The 22,500-nt window shown below is 39.7% G+C and overlaps 2 protein-coding genes across 2 annotated transcripts; both read right to left on the bottom strand.

The window, feature by feature from the left end:
- Positions 1 to 287: 287 nt before the first annotated feature.
- Positions 288 to 17,070, bottom strand: jpt1a (Jupiter microtubule associated homolog 1a). The gene is made up of 5 exons (XM_049572619.1): positions 16,856 to 17,070; positions 15,119 to 15,261; positions 3,103 to 3,200; positions 2,755 to 2,782; positions 288 to 1,804 (listed from the first exon to the last, which is right to left on the bottom strand). The coding sequence occupies exons 1-5, from the start codon at positions 16,909 to 16,911 to the stop codon at positions 1,671 to 1,673; spliced, it is 459 nt and encodes a 152-aa protein (XP_049428576.1). The 5' UTR covers positions 16,912 to 17,070; the 3' UTR covers positions 288 to 1,670.
- Positions 17,071 to 18,334: 1,264 nt separating this feature from the next.
- sumo2a (small ubiquitin like modifier 2a) lies at positions 18,335 to 21,735 on the bottom strand. Its single transcript, XM_049572349.1, has 4 exons — positions 21,582 to 21,735; positions 20,457 to 20,588; positions 19,906 to 19,977; positions 18,335 to 18,863 (listed from the first exon to the last, which is right to left on the bottom strand). Exons 1-4 carry the CDS (start codon positions 21,600 to 21,602, stop codon positions 18,798 to 18,800), a joined length of 291 nt encoding a protein of 96 aa, XP_049428306.1. The 5' UTR covers positions 21,603 to 21,735; the 3' UTR covers positions 18,335 to 18,797.
- Between the last annotated feature and the right edge of the window lie 765 nt (positions 21,736 to 22,500).

Below are 22,500 nucleotides of genomic sequence, written 5' to 3'. Positions count from 1 at the left end.
TTCATACTGGTCATTACAAGATACCTTCCTATTGCACTTTTAACAAAAATGACTACAGAAAAAAAAATGTATTCAAATGTTAGTCTGAGGCTTACATAATACTTAAACATTCTGTCAGTCAGATCAAATGGATATCTTCCAAAGTTACAACCGGTTTTTTTTTTTGTATAAAATGTCCTCGTGTTTTGTCAGATTGTGTTTCCTCCCTGGGCTGCATAAAATAATCATGACTGATACAGTGTAATCATTCCAAGTCAGATAATACAAACAAACAATACAACCCATGGTCAAAATTGATTTTTAATGTTCACTTCCACTTGTGCCATTTCTTAATTTCAAATTTCAGCAGTGACTTACATCCAGCAACAGGAATTGGTATAGGATGCAAACACACATATCTTTTTAACAGACGTTAAAAATAGACACCACAGGGATTACATTTCATGTATCTGAAATGTAGGTCTTCTTGCATGACGGCTGGCTGACACAGCAGTCATACACGACTCAACAAGACAGAAGCAGGAGGGAGTTGGAATTTTGGTTTAAATAATGTGACAATGAAATGTACAAAAAGACTGTACTATGTTTCCAGTGAGCAGAATGATAAATATATGTATAAGGGGGGGTTAAAACATATGAAAAAAAAGAAAGGAAGAAAAAAAAAGGCTGAGCTGTCATAAGGTCACTTGTCAAATTTAGGATGGGTTTACCAGAAACATGTCAGGACCAACAACATTCCATTGCCTCGCAAAGGAAAAACAGGGCTGGTTGACACTGGTAGGATGCAATTACAGAAACCCAACCTTATTTGATGCTGTAGCCTAACACACAAACAGGCACACTTTATTTTAGAGTAAATTTTACCTATAAAAACATGGGGCACTCAAAACCGGCACTGGGGTTACAATAATCTAAGGTTATTGACTACAATATAAAAAAGGCTTATTCCAATTCTGTTACCTGACATGGGACCTACAGTACCTATCTGAAGACAAATGTTTGCATCCTTCAGATCACAATGACAGTCATTTATGTGGCTCCTAAGTGGATAATAATATTATCAGTAGAAAGATTCCAACTTCATGCAACAACAATACAATTATTCCACAAAAAACAACTAACAAACAGGTTAAAATAAAAAGAAAAATCTTCACAGTTATGTTTCTTCTCACATTCATACGTTACAGACCAGACGTGCATGCAAGATGGGTCAAAACCGAACACAGTGCAAAAGTGACAGCTTTCTTTTTTGCTTGTGTTCTGGAAACTGCTTGTATAATCACGCACAGCTTGTGCTGTCGCAATATATTTAGGGGAGATTAATTACTTTTTGTTGATATGAGGGTGTGATCCTTGTACCCTGTCTGGCAGGTCTAATGCATTACAGGGGCAAAGGCAGACTTTGAACCTTATACATAGAAATACATAAAGTGCTTCTGTCAAAACAAACAAACAATAAAAACAGTACAAAACGGTTTTCAAAAAAGAGGTATCAAAACAATGCACTTGGGGATGTGGAGGACAGTGGTGTCGACTGGACACCAGGTAGGATTCCTGCGGTACAGACAAAGGGGGCGGGGGTCCTTGTTTTTTTAAAAAAAAAAAAAAAAAAAAAAAAGATGAGTTCAGGGATGAATGGATGTTTGGGGGGGGGGGGGGTTGACTGGGATTCAACCCAGGATGAGGCTGGACTTGCCCCCAGGTGGGTTCCTGCGACCGGACGGTACTCCTGCAGCGGGATCGTCAGCTGCAGGGGCCTCTTCCTTCTGCTCTGGAACTGCTTCAGGCTCAGGAGCACTGTTTTCTAAACACAGGCAGGGAGGCACGTGACTTTCAGTAACACATAAAGACATTAACAGGGTAAAATTCACTGTCACTTTGTCACAAGACCACACCTCACCCATTGGAAGCTTGCCAGGTTCAACCACATCATTTCATAAATGCAACCATTGCCCTGAAGGAACTCACAGCTTGTATTCACATGATGTGGGAGCGTCAATGTCGTCTGGATTTTAGCAGCCTCAGCCATGCAAACAAGAATGTTTCTTTTACTCCTGCTTTATTCTTACACTGCAATACAACAACAATGTCGTTTTGGATTTTCCATGTCTTCTGCATGGATCATGAACATATGATGACGCTGACTTTCTGCCTGGTACACATATGCATATCTATAAAAAGATTCTCTTTTTAAAACAAGTCAGCAAGAAATATTATATGGATCTAGCATTTATTGGCTAATTAGCTACAGCAGCTAAAGTCTGACAGCAAGTTTTTATTTCAGACGGCAAAGTGACAGTCACTGGCTGGAAATAAAACGCTGCTTTTGTCTTCTGCAATTTAAGGACTGTTTATCCAAATTACTAAGAATTTCAAGTGGTAAACAACATTTCTTTCTTCAACGAGGGAGTGTTAGTATTTGATGGTATATTTTTTAGACAAACAGGCACATTATTCTTAATTTTGTTAGATTTTGGTTTTAGAGACCACAACACAAAAGACGCAACTGCAACACGAGACCATGGGTGTTTGTGTTGTGGTTTTCTCAGTTTCAGAACCGTTACACTCCTACTGTAAAAGCATGAATGTGTATGTGTACAGGTACATACAGTATGTATGTGTGTGATGTTTATATGTGATATTTCTGATGACATATCACAAATCTGTTCTTTATAATACTGAGCCACTGGTTTAGGGTCCACTAAACCAGTGGTAAAACTGGGATATGTCACCAGGAAAAAAACAGGTGCTTACCATAATCGCGTACAGAATTTTCTCCATCCTAAAGAAACAAGCAGAGAGGAAGTGGTTAGTATTTCATCAGCCTTCACAGACTTAAAAAAGAAACCCTGCTGTACGTCATCAGTTTTGATGGAAAGATAGACATGTACTGAATAACAAAACAACAGCAGGTATTACTTGAATGTTTCAACATAACAGATACACAAGAAAACCTTTGTAAGACATTGAGGGAACATGAAGAGAAAATAAATAGATGATTCTTATCACTTGGACTTTAGCTGCTTCCCTATATGTTCGTCTGCCCTCAGGTTTCACTTCATCTCTTTCCAGCGTAACTCATGACCTGATGTGTGATCTTACTGTGGCGGAGGCGTCAGCAGAGTGGTTGGTGGTCTGGTTCCCTCCTCTCCTCAGGGGGGCTGATGGCTCACCACAAAGCACACCTGTGGGCTTCCCACCTGGAAAAACAAGGGGAGGTAATGGCTCATATAATAAGGCCTTCACTGCATTTCCTCTTCCAAAACAGGTTGGCTAACCTGACTCAACCTTTTTTGTGAAATCACAGCCTTCGATGTTTCAAGAGCAGAAGACAACAGTTGAGAGAGAATGGTCTTACACAGTGATGACCAGACCAAAGACATCCTATTCACTACCCCCACCACTCAATGTTACTGATTGTGATGAAGAGCGAAGCAAGTGTGCTGTCCTGGGTATTTGAGGACATAGGTGAAGCCATATGCCTCTCAAACTAATTAGATTATTGTCATTAGTGACAGACATTTCCTGGCTAAACTCACTTTAATCAAAGCATTGCTTGATTGCCTAATAAATCAGAGTACTTTAGATCTTGATTTTAAGGTTTAAAATTTATTATATTACACATTTATATAAATAAAACAAACAATCTTTCTGAGCTATATAATCAGCGATGTAATGGTGAAGAAGGCTGTTCAAATGATTGATTAATGTTACAGGCAAACAGTATTGCTAAAGAAGGTAGTCCACAGGGGACAATAACAAGGACAACTGGGATCAGCTCTCTCTCCTGATAAACCTTTGCAAATAGAGTAACTGGACCATAACTTACTGAATATGGTCCTATCATAAAACAATTAACTGATCACTGAACTAATGAACTAGATCATAAAGAAAAGGAGACACCAACTAATTCAGGCTTGGCAAGAGGTGAAACACTATAGTTGCTGAAATACAGCGGTCAGCAAGCAGATAAGGTTCACAGAGTAGGTTGCCATAGAGACTGACGTAGAGTCAAGGGTCATCAGAGCAGGGCCATAGTCTCAATCATAAAGTAGGACACTATCAAACTTACCCATTAAGTAGACAAATTACTTTTTCTTTAAACTAAGCCTAAAGGGGCTTTCAGACAGCAAGCAGATACTGCCATCATCATAGAGACAGTGACACTGGAGTCAACTGCTCACTGTCTGCTTTGAGCTTAATGCCAACATCTGCCTTGGTAGTGTAAGAAGATGCTCACAATGACAATGCTAACATGCTGATGTTAAGCAGGTATATTTACTATGTCCACCATCTTAGTTTAGTGTGTTAGGATGCTAACATTTTGGTATCCTTTAGCTAACTAAGGGGTTGTTTGAAGGCCTAATCAATGGAAGGTGAAATAGCCTCTTAAATATACATCATTGAAACATAAATATCTGGGGATTATAGGCTGAAACCTGGTCTGAAGGAAAGAGACCATAGAGTTTTGGAAAACTGTGCCATTGGAGAAATAGCCCATTGTGAAGCAGTCTGCAAATCCCATCTTAACAATCCAGCCACACAGATCCTCTTAACATATTTCAGACAAAACACTATGTCAGGGGTGTCAAACTCATTTTTAGTTCAGGGGTCACATACAGCACAATTTGATCTCAAATGTGCAGGACCCCTGAAACCACTTAATATTAACCTATTAATATCAACCCCTTCAAATTTTTCTTTCATTCTGAAAACATGTAAAATTATGTTTTGGATTATACACATTCAGTCAATCTACAAATCACTGTCATTACATGTAACTTCTTTTTATTTATAATTTTTAGATGGTTTTTATCAAGGTTATGTTACTGCACTGCCTATTTCTCGCCTAAAATGCCTCTTACAAACATATTTTAGTGTCGTATTTCGCTGTAATAGCGAGTTTATGAACAGGAAGTGGGTGCCAAACTGTTTCCTGCATAGTGAAAACAGAGGCCAAAAAAATTGAGATCAAACGATAAAACTAGGCAGCACTGATCAAATACAAACTAAAATTCTGTTACTGCATTGCCTATTTCTCACCTCGAATGTTTTCAGAAACAAGTTTTCGCCAGTGTTTAACTGTAAGAGATTTAGATCGTTTCCACGCAGCTTGCCGTCACTGCTTGAAACAGACATGTTCGCATTACATTACACACCAGCTGAAGCATTTATTGGTCTGGTGCAGCACTGTGCATTCTGGTAGTTGTAGGTTTTCTCCCTCTTGAGCAAAAGCCTACTTTTCTCTGTTTTCTCTGGTTCTGTAGCACCACTTTCATAAGTATTTGCATCTTTCCACTGCATAGACAGCCTAGTTTCATTAAAAGGCCATCTTTCCCACAGAGAAGTACTTCTTTAAGCGCAAATATAACACTCAATTATTTATTACACAACTGACAGCATACAGAAAACATACAACACTTACATTTAAGCATTACCTCCATGAACATGTTTTTGGACATATTATGATCACAGGAAATACAGTTGTTATAACTTCCTGCTCAGAGTAAACCTCCAAATATTAAGATCAAATGCTAGAGCATGGAATCAGGGTTTTCATAAAATGTGGAGTTTCCCAGAAACTATTAAAATATGACTGAGGATCTCATCTCTCTGTCATAACATAGGCATTGGAAAGCAAAAGGGGAAGTGACCTATCCCATGAACGGAACAACCCTGACAATGCAGTCCACTGACATCAAAGCCTGACCTAATGACCCTGATTATGCCGAACTTTTCTTTGTAATCAAGTTGGTCCTACAATTTCCTACTAGTTTCCTATTATGCTGTGGGGAGCTTTTCAGATTTTGGAAGTTTCATTTTCACACTAAATGTCTTTCTGACAATAATTCTGTTCACTTGGTCTAAATAACAATGTGCAGTCATATCCTGCTGTGTGGGCTTTTCCCCTTGGACCCAAAGGCCATGGCCTCCGTGACTTTTATGGAAAATAAAAGAAGCGTTATGGAATTTGAAATAGTTTGGATTTTTTGATCACGTGCAAAAGTTTCAACCCACAGCATATCTGTGTATTGACACACAGATGAGCGTATCTGGCACAATTCACACCACCAACATTGTTAAGCATTTCTGAAATTCAGTATTTGTCCACATCTCGTAACAAGCACATCTCTATTGTATCAATCCACACCAGTTTAATAAGGCAACTGGATGATACATACCCTTCTAGTTCATCCCTTGACACTTGTATACGTACCTATTTGGTTTAAACTAGGGATGCACCGAAATGAAAATTTGTGGCTGAAGCCGAAGCCGAATAAAATTAAAGGCTTGGCCAAATACAGAGTACCGAGTACCGTTGTTTAGTTTTTCATTATTTTTTTGCAGATGAACACCCTCCATATTAGTGTTGTCATGGTACCAAAATTGGGACCCACGGTACAATATCAGTGAAAGTATCACGGTTCTGAGTAGTATCCAATACCACAGCGAAAATGAGGCAGATGTGCCTTTTGTCATTTATAAAAAGATAAATCACTTTTCTATAATACATCAATGATATTTCAATGGAATAAATTACTTATTGACTTATTCATACTTCAAAAACAGCATCAATGAGTGATTGACATAGCCAGGATCGAAATAAAATAAATAAATAAATAAAATAAAAATCAACCAGCCACCCTCCTCCCCTGACAAGTCCCTTCATAAATAAAGAACAGTCCCTAAAGTGTGGTGAGGTTTGTGGACCGTTACCTGCCACAAAGAGAGAAATGTGAACGGCTCGTTTCTCCTCTGACACATCACATACCTGTGTGCCACCACGACTCGGCTGTCCAGGTACTTTTGGGCAGTCATGACACCAAGAAGTGGCAAAGAAACTACTGCAGCAGCATGTTGAGTGCCAGGTGGCCAGCACGTGCCGTTATTGGACGGCGCATGGACACTCACCCTCTTGCGAGTGGACTTTGAACTTATCCCACAGTAGTGGTACTGTAAGGTACCGTAGTACTACGGTACTTGAACATTATGGTATCATATGTACTGTGGTGTTTTAGTACCGCGGTCTACTGTTGGTAACAGTATACCCTGCAACACTACTCTAGATAGTTCAGTATTACATTCTTTGCAAACCGCCTTTCTTCTATCTCCAACTAGGGTCGGGCGATAAATCGATTTTATCGATTAATTCGAATTTGTAGTTTAGGCCGATATGTTTTAATGAAAATCGAGTTTCTATTTAAAATTCGCCACCGCCGCTCCACGCTGGGCTGCCCGCGCGCTTGATACACAAACATGGCAGCGAGCGCTGAAGAACTTTTGTGTGCTCACCTGTGTCTGTGTCTGTGTGCTCATCTGTGTCTGTGAGTGTGTGTGTGTGTGTGCGTGTGTGTATGCGCATCAGGGCCAAACTCCGCCATGCACGACACAGAGAGCAGAGGAGGATTTTAGACGCGCACCGTGTAGGGACATAAATGACATGCCGTTGTGTAAATAAGATAAATAAGTGTTACCAACGCCAAGCTGGCAGACCCCCGAACCGTAGGAAAGGGACCTCCGAAGACCATTAGCTCCTTTAGCTTGTGTTAGCTCATTGTGGCAACAACACATAAACAACGGGACTTCGTCTGCGTTAAAGAACTGCACTTTATTTTCAGCACTGCAGGGATGATGCACAGCCTCTCTCATCAGTGTCTGACTTTTACACAGAGGGAAATAACTCAAAAACAGCATGCAGAACTGCGTAGGCTCCTTCACTGTGGCTGCTCGATATAAACAACGGAGCACATGCCTCACTTTCTTCCTGGGGTGCATCTGTCTGACATCACACACCACACCCGGCACACTAACGTCTCATACCTCCTACATCAACTACACACATACACAGCTCAACACACACACAAGCCACACACATCAGGCTCAGCCTGTAACATAAGGCTATTTAGTTTGTTTAATAGAAGGACAAGGTATAGACCTGTTCTATAGGAAAGGTAACCTTAAATGACTTCTGTTGTGATCCAATATGATGGTAGGGGAAACACTGCCGTATGATAAGAAAGGGGTCCGGTGGAAAGCAATCACAGATGCAGTCGCCATGTATATTGCAAGAGATATGGTGCCCATATATAGGCTACTGTGGAAAAGCTGGGGTTTATTCACATGCTGAAAGCTTTGGACCCCAGGTATGTGCTACCAGGCCGCAAATGTTTGTTTTTTTTTAACTAGGAGGGGAAAAAATCGATTTAAATTGTGAAAGACATAAGTGTGAATTGTGAAAGACATAAGTCTTGTTTGTTAAAAACAGGACTAAACATGGGGAATCAGGATTCCAGTTTTATGCAGCTAAAATCTAGAACAGTCTTTCTGAAGATGTGAGACAGGCCTCTACTCTGACAATGTTCAAATCTAGGCTCAAAACAGCTCTATTTTACTGTGCATATGACTGAAAAGATCTTATCTGCACTCTTCTCTTTTAAAGTTCATTTTATAATGATTATTTATGTTTTTATTTTGTATTGTGATTTTAATGCATTTTCTTGTTCTGTAAAGCACTTTGAATTACTTTGTGTATGAATTGTGCTCTACAAATAAACTTGCCTTGCCTTGCCTTAAAAATAAGCGACAGTGTTTAGTATTCATTCAAGAGCTTTTGGTCTTACATGCCTGTCAATAAGACTGTCTGAGCAGGACCTTTGTCTTATTTTTCTTTTTTTTGGCTAAAGAACTGTTCTTACAATTATTTCTGAGTGCTGATGTTTCTCATTAGTATTTATATTTTGAGATTTCTGATTTATACTTAACTACATTTTACAGGAAAATAATGTATAATGTATTCTACTAGATTTAGCTTTCAGCTTTAGTTGGTATAGTTTGAGAAGCAGATGGAAGCCCCATTTGTGTGAAAACATGAGTATACAAATAGGCCACAGAGATGCAAATTATATTGCAGGAGTCATCTGACAAGTTCCTCTTTGGATGTTGACACTGTTTAAAAGGTTTGCTGCCAACAGACCTCATGGTGCTCTTTGATTTTAGACAGTCCAGGTATGATTGACGTATCATGTACAGAAGGCTCCCCAAGTGTTGGTAACAGAGCGGATGGCCAGCTTCTTTTATATGCTGTGGTATTGTCACATTTGACAGAGGAGGAGGAAGTCTCACTCTATTATTAACTAAACATGTTTAGTTTAAGATTCTGCTTATAAAATATTTAATAACTAGATGCATGAATCCTAATTACGCTGTCATTTTAAAGCTGGACCAGGACCGCCATGCCAGTCCAACTGTCCATGTACACACATGACGGAGCCCAATACAGCCAATCACTGTGCCTCTCTGTGACAGCTGAGCTGCTGCAGTTGCAGTGAAATCAAAACAGTGAGAAAAGCATTCAGTGACTACGAGGAAACTGCTTGCTGAAAAATAAGTTGATCTTGTTTCAAGAAGACAGCCATTCTGACTCCATTAAAATCAAGGTTCATATACTGAAAGGACTAAAGGCTCGCTTCTCTCACTGAATGTGAGAAGTAAAAGGAGGAAGACGGAAATTAAGAGGAAGAGAATGTGTCAAAGCTTCAATATGTATTCAGCCTGTGACCACGAAGAATCTCTTTAAATAGCCTGCTGTACACGACTCTTTCTATACACAAAGAAAATATTTATGACAGGAAAATAATTTAATAAGGAAATTACTCTTAATAGCATCCCTTTTCAGTAAGGCTGCTCTTTTTTGCTTGAATTTAGAATTAGGTCTTTGATAAAAAATGTTTGTTATTATTTCACTCACACTGCATTCATTAACACGTGTTAAAGCTATGGTGAGTAACTTTTATACAAGTAACTTTTCGCCATATTTGATGAAACTGTCAATATATTCTTAGAATAGTACAAAAGAGAGTCTGTGAAAAATATTGTGTCCCTCTGCTTCCTCCTAGTGCTTCTAATGGCATTTGCAGCTGAACGAAAACAATCAGAGTCGAGGGATCTCCAACGCAGCTGTCAATCACGTCAATCATTCTCGTGAACTGCGGGCAAACTGTCAAACTAGGCAGAGCTGATTAGGTATGAATCAAGATTCTGTTACTACAATGCCTGTTTTCAAATGTTTTCAGAAATATATTTTAGTGTACTGTTTACCTGTAACATGAGAGAGTTTGTGAACCGGCAGCCACACTGAAGACAGTCGTGCATCAACCAAGCACTGCCCACCAGCCAGAGCAAGCAGATGGGCAGTGTTGAAATGTAATGAAGTAATAATACTTTGTTACTATACTTTAGTATTTTTTGGGAGTATCTGTACTTGACTTATTATATTTCTGTCAACTTTCACTTTTACTACACTAAATTTTCTGAATAAAATGTATTTCTATGTACTGGAGTAAAAGTATTATACTCCTGTTTTACTCTAGTATCTATGTATTTCTACGCCCTAAGCATTCTTTACTTACTTTTTACTTTACTTACTTTGTAACTACAAAATAAAAACTGAAAGTTTGGTTTATCAGTGGTTCTAGCTTGCAAGTTTGATCATAGATTAATCACACAATGGCAAATGCAAACAAGTGCTCTCAAAGTCGCAGTTAAGTTTCAATGTCAAGTCAAGCCCAGGCTGCACGTCAGATTAGACGCTACACGATAGTGACTATATTCCACTCGATGGTGAAATCGACTTCATGATGTAAGCAGGAGATGGCGTGCCACAGCAGAGAGGGCAAGTAATGGTTCAAGGAGATAAAGATTTGTGACAGGCAACTGTGTGGAGACCGCTCCACTGCAGTGGAGTGTGAAGAAGCCCTTGTTTTAATGTACACTTGGTTTTTAAGGTGGTGTACATGTTGAGAAGAAATAAACTTCATAATCCTCAGATTTCTGACTGCTTGCTTTTTTATTACCAGCATTTACTTGTACTTTTTCTTCAAAAATTTAACCTTTTAACGTAATAAAATTACTCTTGATACTTGAGTGAAGTAAATATCAGATACTTAAAGACTTTTCCCTAAAATAATATTCTAACAGGTGACTTTAACTTTTACCAAAATCATCTTCTATTTTCACTTTTACTCAGAATGGTTTTCAAGTACTTTGTCCACTACTGCCAGTGGGCAGCTGTGTTCGAGAATCCCCTAACTCTGATTGGTTGTTTTTATTCCGTCAGGATAGATTCCTGTAAATGCCATTAGAAGCACTGGGAGGAGGAAGAGGAAAATTATTTTGTTTTTCCCCCAAATGATCCATCTCATGTACTAGTGTGAAGATATAGTGACAGTTCCAGCAAATGACAAAAAGTTCTTTCAGAAGTTACCAACTGTAGCTTTAAAGGTATGATTATTAGGGCCGTAACGGTACATGTATTTGTGTCGAACCGTTCAGTACACGACTTTCGGTTCGGCACGACCCTGTACCGAATTATTGGGCGCAGGATATTATTTTATTTTGTTTTATTTTAATTCTGTTTTTGCGAGCCGAACCATTTAAAATATCTAGTTCCCCGACAGACATAACTGAGTGACGCATCGAGTCCCGTAAATCTCTGCTTTCACTTTGTGCATGGCGTGGGTTAAAATGAAAAAGAAAGTGACAAACACATAAGCCGTGAGCCTGCTCTGCCTCAAGCCGGTCGCGGTGCACCATACGCCTGCCGCAAGCCATTCAGCACCGCGGACAGTCAGGCTAATGGGATGTCGAACGACTGACATGGACCCCATGGCAAGTGAGTCTGATGAATCTGAAGACCCACCCGCAAACCTTAAGTCCTCCGTTTGGGAACACTTTGGTTTCAGGGTAAAATACGAAGATGGAAATAAACAAGTGGACAAGACAAAAGCAGTGTGCCGGCACTGCAGAACAGCGGTCGGGAATGTACTTGGACACACGTCTAACATGCTAATGCATCTAAAGCGACACCACCCGAGTTTGAACGTTAACCGTCACGACTAGAAAAAGCAGTCTGGTGCAAACTACGATATCGTCGTCGTTTAAAAAGAAAGAGCGTTTCCCTGACCATCTCGCTAAGGAAATAATCAACGCCATTGGAGTCAAATTGTTGAAGCTGCACTTTAGATATAAGCATGTTTTGTTTCCTGCACTTTAACAAAGTGGGAAAGCTAAGTAAGTTCCTAGTAAAACTGAATCTGAGCAGGCTTTAAAGCTGACCAGCTGCACTATACTTTTTATTTTAATTGAGTAAAACTGTTAAAGCAGAAATGTACAGTACAGGCCAAAAGTTTGGACACACCTTCTCATTCAATGCATTTTCTTTATTTTCATGACTATTTACATTGTAGATTCCCACTGAAGGCATCAAAACTATGAATGAACACATGTGGAGTTATGTACTTAACAAAAAAAGGTGAAATTACTGAAAACATGTTTTATATTCTAGTTTCTTCAAAATAGCCACCCTTTGCTCTGATTACTGCTTTGCACACTCTTGGCATTCTCTCCATGAGCTTCAAGAGGTAGTCACCTGAAATGGTTTTCCAACAGTCTTGAAGGAGTTCCCAGAGGTGTTTAGCACTTGTTGGCCCCTTTGCCTTCACTCTGCGGTCCAGCTCACCCCAAACCATCTCGATTGGGTTCAGGTCCGGTGACTGTGGAGGCCAGGTCATCTGCCGCAGCACTCCATCACTCTCCTTCTTGGTCAAATAGCCCTTACACAGCCTGGAGGTGTGTCACCAGCAAAACACCCCCACACCATCACACCTCCTCCTCCTCCATGCTTCACAGTGGGAACCAGGCATGTGGAATCCATCCGTTCACCTTTTCTGCGTCTCACAAAGACACGGCGGTTGGAACCAAAGATCTCAAATTTGGACTCATCAGACCAAAGCACAGATTTCCACTGGTCTAATGTCCATTCCTTGTGTTTCTTGGCCCAAACAAATCTCTTCTGCTTGTTGCCTCTCCTTAGCAGTGGTTTCCTAGCAGCTATTTGACCATGAAGGCCTGATTGGCGCAGTCTCCTCTTAACAGTTGTTCTAGAGATGGGTCTGCTGCTAGAACTCTGTGTGGCATTCATCTGGTCTCTGATCTGAGCTGCTGTTAACTTGCCATTTCTGAGGCTGGTGACTCGGATGAACTTATCCTCAGAAGCAGAGGTGACTCTTGGTCTTCCTTTCCTGGGTCGGTCCTCATGTGTGCCAGTTTCGTTGTAGCGCTTGATGGTTTTTGCGACTCCACTTGGGGACACATTTAAAGTTTTTGCAATTTTCCGGACTGACTGACCTTCATTTCTTAAAGTAATGATGGCCACTCTTTTTTCTTTAGTTAGCTGATTGGTTCTTGCCATAATATGAATTTTAACAGTTGTCCAATAGGGCTGTCGGCTGTGTATTAACCTGACTTCTGCACAACACAACTGATGGTCCCAACCCCATTGATAAAGCAAGAAATTCCACTAATTAACCCTGATAAGGCACACCTGTGAAGTGGAAACCATTTCAGGTGACTACCTCTTGAAGCTCATGGAGAGAATGCCAAGAGTGTGCAAAGCAGTAATCAGAGCAAAGGGTGGCTATTTTGAAGAAACTAGAATATAAAACATGTTTTCAGTTATTTCACCTTTTTGTTAAGTACATAACTCCACATGTGTTCATTCATAGTTTTGATGCCTTCAGTGAGAATCTACAATGTAAATAGTCATGAAAATAAAGAAAACGCATTGAATGAGAAGGTGTGTCCAAACTTTTGGCCTGTACTGTATATTTATATTTTTCGTTCAAAAAATGTGTTAAAAAAAACAGCAGGATTTTATTTTTCACTTTCATATTTCTATTTTCATTTAAACAATGTGAAAAAGCAGGATTTTATATATATTTGTTTCATTCAAAAATTGTGTAAAAAGAGTTAACTGCTGTGGTGGTATGTTTTAAAAAGGTTACCAATAAGTAAAAGATATTTAATAGTTGTCTATTTTTTTCCCATTAGGGTAGCAACTCAAAACTCTTTGACAGAGGCTTCCTGGTTGATAAATCACTGCCTTGGAGAAAAGGAATCCAGGCTGATGCTGTTAAAATGTCACCTAACTTTGCACATGCCAGTGTCAGAAAAGCTTCTGTGATTGATGTGTTACAGTTCATCCCTCCTTAAAGAGATTCCGGGAACGCCAGATGTAGTTAAAGCTGTCAAGACATTTACAATTTGACACCTGCCCCATATTTTGATGTCACTGAACGTTTCAAACACAGAAAGCCCCACCTTACAGGCCAAAATATTTGTTTCATTGCATGTTAAAAAAAAAAAAAAATTAAAAAAAAAAAAGCTATTTGTCACAAGAGACAGAAAAATAATTGTTGATCCATCTTTGCACTGCGCAATGAAAGCTACCTGGTTTACTGCTTCTTGCAACCTGTCCTATACACGACATCTGCAAGGAAGAACTATCAAATGCAGCAATGCCTCTGAGTAAGTTCAAGAGACATCTCTTGTGACACATGTGTTTGACTTAAATTGGTGCATTTGTTCTAGAAAATTAGGAACCACTGCACAAGATTAAAAAAATGCATACCTGGCATCACTTTTACTTCCTATTATGTTTCAATTCCTCTTTTGGTAACATTTGGCTGCGTAGTATTGTGCATTTAGAGAAGGCCTGGAAAACCCAGCTCTAGGCAGGAATGACAGCCTTTTATTATTCCTCTGAGAAATATACTTTTTAAATTCTATAATAAGCCCTGTGATCTAACAAGGACTTGGGGCAGCTCAATTCTACATGAATATTTCAAATCTCCGCAGGCTTGTGAAGATCCTGATTAATAGAGAAACACCAGTGCTTGAATATCTAATGACAGCCTGAGAGAGAAATCAATTCATCATTTGGGCACCTAAACCTGTTATGTCAAGTAGCACCAGTGGAGACAGCAAATGTTATTCTTATGTATTCGGCTGTCTGAAGTGTTGAGTAGCTTGGGGTTGTTGAGGATCACTTTGGTCCAGCAGCGAGAGAAAAATCTGCAGAGAAAACCTTGCATCTCCAAAACACAATAATCAATATTCTCAAACTTGTTCCTCATTGTCACTGGTTTAGTGCTCTGGTTTGATTTTTAAGTGACACTATCCATAAATGCTGCAGTAAACTTTCAAAGTAAGATGGATAGAAAGTAGAGTTCTAAGCTTTCACACTAAAGCAGCAGCTGTTTGGAGGAGAAGGAGATTGTACCTGGTGGGTTGTTCCTTCGATTGGCATAGGGGTCCTCTGGCTCAGCGAAAACACTGGAAGCCATCTTGTTTTTCCGGACGGGTGGCTTCTCCTCATCTGCACCAAGTGAAATGTTGGAGCCGCCTCCGGGAGGGCGCAAAACCCTGGGAAGAGAGGAATGGTCAGCACTGTTACTAAAAGCTGGATCATAATGGCTAATGTTTTCAATGCCTGTCAGATGCCTACAAAAAAATAACCTACCTAAATGTTTTGTTTCAGGTGAGGGATGTGCAGAATTTATCAGTAAGAAATTATTGTTAATTCACATTTGTGCCAATAAAGGTCAGAAATTTCATTTTGTATCGTGTAACAATGTGCTACCTTTTGGATAAACTGTAAATAACTTTGAACTTTAAACAGTCTATCAGATCAACTCATCAGAGTGGTTGCAAACTATCTTTGCACTGTCTAGACAACCAGATTCAAGTGGCAAGGAAGGACCAGGCGATGCCTGCCGAGATGAAAAGGTCACTGCATACATGTCATTAATGTTTCAGTGAACTTTAATGACAAGAGGAACACAACAGCATTCTCTTTAATGTGTTTATGTGGCCTTTATACATAAGGTACAGTTTATGCTACTGTAATACTGTGGTATGACTTGTAACAATGTTATTATTACAGATGTTTATGACTTATATTAAACCCAACATATAGAAAACATTCCAGCAACACTGACACAAACTACAGCCTCAAAAATTACCTTCATGAGGACAGGATTTATTGCAGGGCTGTTGTATTAGACCACAATATTCCTAACAAGATGTACCTATTAAACTGGCAACTAAGTATATATTGTTATACTGTTATATATCAGTGATAATGTATTTTTCCTATAAGGTTTACTGTGGTTAATACATTGGTGTGATGTATTTTACATCATTACTCACATTGCTACTGTCACGCTATGATGAAATGTATCATGATACATTTCATCATAGCGTGATGAAATGTATCATGATAACAACATGCCTAGCTGATACCTCAATCGTTCACTTAAACATTGTGAGTTCTGCATCCTTACGGTTTTTCTATCACTGGATTACCAGCGGATGTGGATCCATCTCCCTGCATCTCGATGATGAGAATTATACATGTGGCTCGGGTTATTGTCAGGTGTAGCCAGCTGTAACATGGCCCTCGCCTCAATGAGGCCATATGCAGGGCAGACTAAAGGATGCCTTTATTGTAACGTTACCTCACTGATCATCTCGATATGTGATCTGAAAACCACGGTGGCCCCACCCAAACTGGAGTGACAGATTTGATACATCTTTCCATTTCGGATAATATACCCATAAAAGTGATGGAGGTAATATTACGTCAAAGGCCCGCAGTTAATACTGCTGTGTGGTGCCGAGCCGCCTAGTTTGCACATGCTAGCTGAGCAGCCTCTCTACAAAAGGGAGGGTACATGTGTGCTATCTTGCTAGCTACCGTTGAAAAATGGGAAGGGTCCATCCCAGCAGGAAAAAACGGGAAGGTGTGGTACCGAGCTTTATCCTGGCATCGTCGCCTCATGCTTATATACAACCATTTCGAAGCGGTTAATTAATAATTACGGACAGGGGTCAGAGCAAAACTATCTACATTTTAGGTTAACCTTTGTAGCGTTGAGGTTAACGTCAGAGGATGCAGGACTTGTTGGCATCATGGTGGCTAACGGGTTATGGAACCGTCTGAACGACGCCTTTTTACCTGGAACTGCTTTTAGAGCCGGGCTCCATCCCTTGATATGTCGTGGTCGTCGTCATTTTTGCACAAGGAGTCGTAAAATATGTATAAATCTGTCAGGATACACGCGAATTACACTTTAATTAGCGACACTTCACCGCCTCATCATTGTCTATCCTAGCCGGTGGTTCCCAATAATCAACCTGCTTCCAGTCTGAGTGGACCAGTGTCAAAGTGACCAGAAGGAGACGTCTCACTTCCGGTCGGAATTTCAAAATAAAGTATGCTCAACTGAAAATTAAAGTGTTGTAGCAATATTTAAGATCAAATCGAAGTTTCATCAAATCACAACTGAATTATTAATCTAAGCAGCGCGTGCTTCTTGGCTAAAAGTTTATTGTTTGAGACCCTGTCTCGGTACAAGTGACACATTTGGATTTTAATTTGAAGGTAAAAACGCCCTGTTTCCGGTTGGGCTGGCTGAAATCTCTTTGTACATCCACGGGTTTGACAGACTGAAGTGCGGGTGCGACGGTGCGACAGAAACCACTGTGAAGGAGGCGTTTCTACAGCTCAAGCACCGCCCACAAGTGAACAGCTCCTTCTATGATTGGATACTGGCAAATTAATCAAACCTGTGATTGGATAAATTGTTTACATGGCATGCACATAGTAAATTGGATGTTGACCCAGAAGTCCACCATCAGTTTTCATCATATACTGAAACAGCTACTGTTTATTGTCATATTATTCAGAATAACATTATCTAATACTGCAATCTTATTCAAAAATACACAATCTAGAACCAATACTATGTGAGAAAAACTTAAGTGAAGCAATTTACTCCAAATACCAAGAGTAAAATCAAAAGACAAGTGGCAAACTCATAAAAGAGTAGTTTCCAAAACTCTTTAATGACAGCTCATTGTCCCTGTTGTGGACTTGAAGCAAGTCTTGTTTATAAACTCTCAACAGCTGAGTTGCAGCCAGGAGACAAGCTAAAGCAACCATGCATGCATCCTCATAACATGATGGTGGAAATATATGCAGATGTGGGTGTTATGCCTACTCTGTGGTTTATGACTTGCACACAACTAACCACACAGTGATTTAAGACAACTACCACATTTTACAGTTTTGGGGTTTTTTTTACAGGCAAGCCTTTCTGTGTGGCCAGATTTTAATACTCAACAGGTACTGAAGCTGGGATAGGCCTGTTAGCAGTCCACAGAACAAGTAGTATGGTTTGTACTGTTTCCGACAAGTGCAAGCCTGACTTTCAGAAAGACATTTGAAGCATTACAAATTGAAAGTAAATAACAGCCATCTTAGATTTACCTTCCAATTTGTTTTACACATTTATGGTTAAGCATTAAATTGTTTCAGGTAAAAAAAAAAACTGCACTTTTTTTTTTTCTAACTAGCATTCTACATGCTGACTCTGATGACAGCTGCTGGTTTAGACTACTTAAGTATCCATAAAACAAACAACAGGGACATATGTTTAAAAAAAAAGACTCAATTTATTCCAATAATACATTTTCATAACAACAGATGTGAATTTAAAATGCAGGCTTACTTGACAACAATAACAAAAGTCCATCTGAATCAAAACCTCAATGACATAAGTATATAAAAAAACAAAAGAAAAAGGAGCTTTCTGTTAAACCTCCAGGGGAAGGGGTGGGGAGAGAAAAAAAATGATGATGGCAAGCTTCTAATTTCTTCAGCACATTAGACTCACTGCAGCTTACAGGATGTTTAAACTGCGCAGCTCAGACATGGTAATATATGAATGCCAGTGTGATTATATCTATCTACATTGACTGTGCCGCTGCCTTTGAACATTTTGTAAAAGTATTCCACTGAATGGTATCAACACTGGTCATGAACATTTGAAGACTGGGCATAACAAAGATGTTCAGGGATGAAGAGGGGAGGTAGGGATGTTCGTAGGAAACAGTCTTTAAAGGGAAGAGCCTCCGGTTTGCTGTTGGAACACGTCAATCGTATCTTCGTCCTCCATTTCTAGCTGTTAAAAAAAAAGAGAGAAAAAGGTTTAAATGTCAGTTGATCCATCCCCTGCAAATATATTGTCTTAACACCATTTGACACCTATAGCTCCAACACAATGACAGCCACTGTTTACAGTGCCTGTGTCCACTTATAACTACTAACCCAGCACTTCCTGCATGTGCTTCACAATAACTGTAATTTGAAGGCAGTGATAGGTCTTTACTTTGAAGCCACTAACGAAGTGTTGACAATGCCAGTGAGGCCAGCTAATGCCTCCAAAACGTTTCAACAGGAAGTTAGTTTGAAACATGTACAGGGCAAAGTTTATTTTATTACATCTCTTACAAAAAGGCAGACTAGGTCAGAAAATGAAGACTGAGTAAATGTCAAGGATGTGATGTAAGTAGAAAGAGGAAAAAAAACTTAAAAAGAGGTTAGAGGAAGAGGTACAGAAACTTAGTAGAGTTTCGCCTAAAATGAGACTTCCAACATTAAAGTAAACAAGACCTTTTCCTTTATGTTATTGTTCTATGGACATAAAGAGGCAGCGCATCTACAGCATGGACTCTGATCTGTTCACAGCTGCTAAGTGCTGTTTGTAAAGTCTAATACCAGCACCATAATACAGTACATATACTTGACAAAGCTGATGTGAAGGGTTCACCCTCAAGTATAAAGTTAAGAGTAGCTTTGCAGCAAGTTTTCAGAGTGGACTCCTTGTATTTCCTCAACTATTTCACTGCTGTCTAGTGGCACTGATTTTCAATAATTCAGATTTATCATTTACCAAACCTGTGAATGAGGATTCCCACTGCAAGGCACAAACATTAATTCATTTGATGTGTATTTTGCAATTAAGAATAATGTTGTTAGGGTTTCAAAAGAACCTCTGACCTTAAACTTTTGCAAATCCTTTTGTCTCACCAGTTGCTTTCCAGAAATACTTTTAAAAAATGGTGCATAATCCTAACACTGACAACAAAGTGTAAAATCAGAGACAATGGCTAAGGTAGCAATTCTGTGAGGGTAGTTGGCTGTAGAAGAGGGCGAAGCCTTACCTGCGAGGGTGTGTCTGTTTCATTGATGGGCTGACCGTCAAACCGGAACCGTATTTGCCTCATCGCCAGCCCCTGTGTGGGAAGACAGAGAGATATCATGTTTAAAATACTGCTTAACGAAATGACTGGCCACCCTCAGGCCGTAAGTGCCAACCATGTACTGCAGAACAGAAGTAAAGAAAAAAATAATTCATGCTGCATAGCTAGCTAGCGCCCTATTTTCATTCTTGAAAAATCTGCAATCTGCAAGGTACTGTCTAACTAGGGCCCATGTAAATGATAGAATTGGCAGATACCAAGAGACTATAATGACTGTTCCAATTCCATTAATTAAGACAATAGAGGTGTGTGACAATAACCTGGTATCAGTGCTTTATGGCAGTATGCTCTAAAAAAGTGCAATGAGCATTACGCAACAATGGTCCATCCTCATTTGGCGAGCACCCAGGACCCCTCAACTGGTCTCCAATTCAAGGACCTCTTATTCAGGCTACCTTTACTGAGATTAACCTAAAGATGACTTCTTTTGAGTCATTGTGTAGCAGTCTTACCTGCCGTTCACAATAAGCTTTCATCAGTTTGCTGAGGGGAGTGTGCCTTTTGATCTTGAACTGCACCACTGAGCCATCCTGCCCTGCCACCTTCAGATTGATGTGCTCATTGTTCTCCGTCTTCACTCCCTCCTGGAAGAGACAAAAACAGAAGTTTCCAGAAAGTTAAATTGATGGCAGAAAGTACAGGAAACAGAATAACCTTAGTAAAAATGTGACCTCCAACATGTGTGATGCATTTGCTCTCCCCCTCACCCACAAATCCGCTACAGCCAGGGCCAGACATTATTTAAGATCGATGTACAATAACGTTATGTACCGCAAACACTAACGATGAGGGTATATATAAACTACTCACAACACGTGTGTGAGCTACACGTTTGGTCAAATTTGTCTGACATCTGCACCTTTAAGCACAGACCGGAGGAGTGGTGTGGCTACTGAGCACAGAAAAGCAGCAACATCGTTAACTTCAATGTTAGCATTTAGCATTAGCATCAAGCAATTCAGCTGACAATGGCCTACAATTTAAAATAAAGCTCAACGGCCTAACTTCGTCAGAACAGGAATAACAACACGCACCTATCGAAAAATACAGACGTTATTTAACCCGAGACACTCGGACGTGTGCTGGCGATGAGCACGACTGTGTCACGTAAGACCCGTTAACAGTTAACGGTCTGTGCTCAAACAATTACTTTAGGCCCGTCGCCGCTGCACACTGCTAACAGCTAAACGTTACTCACTTTTCTTCGGATCTGACTGACGTTATATTTATATGCAACATGTATATTGCTACGTGTTACATGCATATCACGGATACTAATAGCGACATTTAAGAGGTGTGGATTAAGCGTGTTTTAAAAGACCAGCAATTATTATTTCTTTCATACCGCCCGGGTCTCAGGCGCATTAGCCGTGTTAGCTTATTATGCTAACTTAGCTCGCTTGCTAGCTAGCCAGCTAGCTAACGCGGTAACTCTGGTTTGTATCCTTCTTTGTCATAACGCCACCGTGGACGAATTGGTCTCACAGGCGGCCTTTCACGGTGATATCAGTACAATTATCAGGCACGGATTGGGTACACACTGTACAGAAAAACTCCATACAAAATCCGCTCCTCACCTTGGGTTTTTCGTCTGCCATGGCTGCTGCTGTGTCTGTAGTCTGCGCCTGTTCTGCTGCGGCTGCGCTGTCTCTGGCGCGCCACTTTGCGTGGGCAGTAGAGCACACCGCTGCGCGCGCCGGATCAACACAGAGCTCTTGGTATGTGACAGATTGAATTGCTCTGCATGAACCCTTCAAGACAATACATATGAATATTCTTCCACATACTGTAACTAAATGTAAGCATTTGCAAGTTGGTTTAGTGAGTAATTGTCGGACAGTGTAATGTACTTTGAGATACTTACTTTACTTGAGTGTATCACTTTTATATTACTTTATACTTCTACTCCACTACACCTATGTGATAGTTATAGTTACTGGTTACTTTTCAGGTTCACTTTTTACACACAATACTAAAATGAGCAATCCAGTGAACAGTGGCGGAGGAAGTATTCTGAGCCTTTACTTAATTTAAGTACTAGGCTACCAATCTGTAAAAGTACTCTGTTACAAGTAAAAGTCATGCATTGAAAATGTTACTTAAGTAAGTATTATCAGGAAAAACTACTTAAAGTATTAAAAGTATTCAATCCAGAAAAATCTAAAAATTAATAAATCCACCACCAAAACTCAAAAGTTACTAAAAAAAATAATAACCCTAACAAAACAGTGTATTTTATAAACTGTTCTTATGCTTTTCATGCAAAAATCCTATTTGTAAAGTAACTAGTGACTAAAACTTTCATTTAAATATAGCTACTAAAATAAAAAGTACATTTCCCTCTACAATGCAGTGGAATATAACTATTAAGTGGCATGAAAAGAGTCTCAAGTAAAGTAGAAGTACCTCAAATTTGTACATAAATGCAGAACTTGAGTAAATGTAGGCTAGTTAGTTACATTCCACCACTGCCAGTTTAGGTATTACAATTAGCTA

The sequence above is a fragment of the Epinephelus fuscoguttatus genome, linkage group LG3 (genome assembly GCF_011397635.1).
Source record: "Epinephelus fuscoguttatus linkage group LG3, E.fuscoguttatus.final_Chr_v1".
Lineage (NCBI taxonomy): Eukaryota > Metazoa > Chordata > Actinopteri > Perciformes > Serranidae > Epinephelus > Epinephelus fuscoguttatus.
The sequence above is the reverse complement of the archived record's forward strand: the minus strand, read 5'-3'. Positions and strand labels throughout refer to the sequence as shown.

Excerpts from the sequence above, each read along its gene's own strand:
- jpt1a (XM_049572619.1), bottom strand. The coding sequence starts at position 16,911 with ATGACGACGACCACGACATATCAAGGGATGGAGCCCGGCTCTAAAAGC. Across the intron at positions 15,262-16,855 it reads GGCTCTAAAAGCAGTTCCAG|GGTTTTGCGCCCTCCCGGAG; the intron begins GTAAAAAGGCGT and ends CTCTCTTCCCAG. Across the intron at positions 3,201-15,118 it reads TCGAAGGAACAACCCACCAG|GTGGGAAGCCCACAGGTGTG; the intron begins GTACAATCTCCT and ends TTGTTTTTCCAG.
- sumo2a (XM_049572349.1), bottom strand. The coding sequence starts at position 21,602 with ATGGCAGACGAAAAACCCAAG. Across the intron at positions 19,978-20,456 it reads AAGCTTATTGTGAACGGCAG|GGGCTGGCGATGAGGCAAAT; the intron begins GTAAGACTGCTA and ends CTTCCCACACAG. Across the intron at positions 18,864-19,905 it reads AAACAGACACACCCTCGCAG|CTAGAAATGGAGGACGAAGA; the intron begins GTAAGGCTTCGC and ends TTTTTTTAACAG.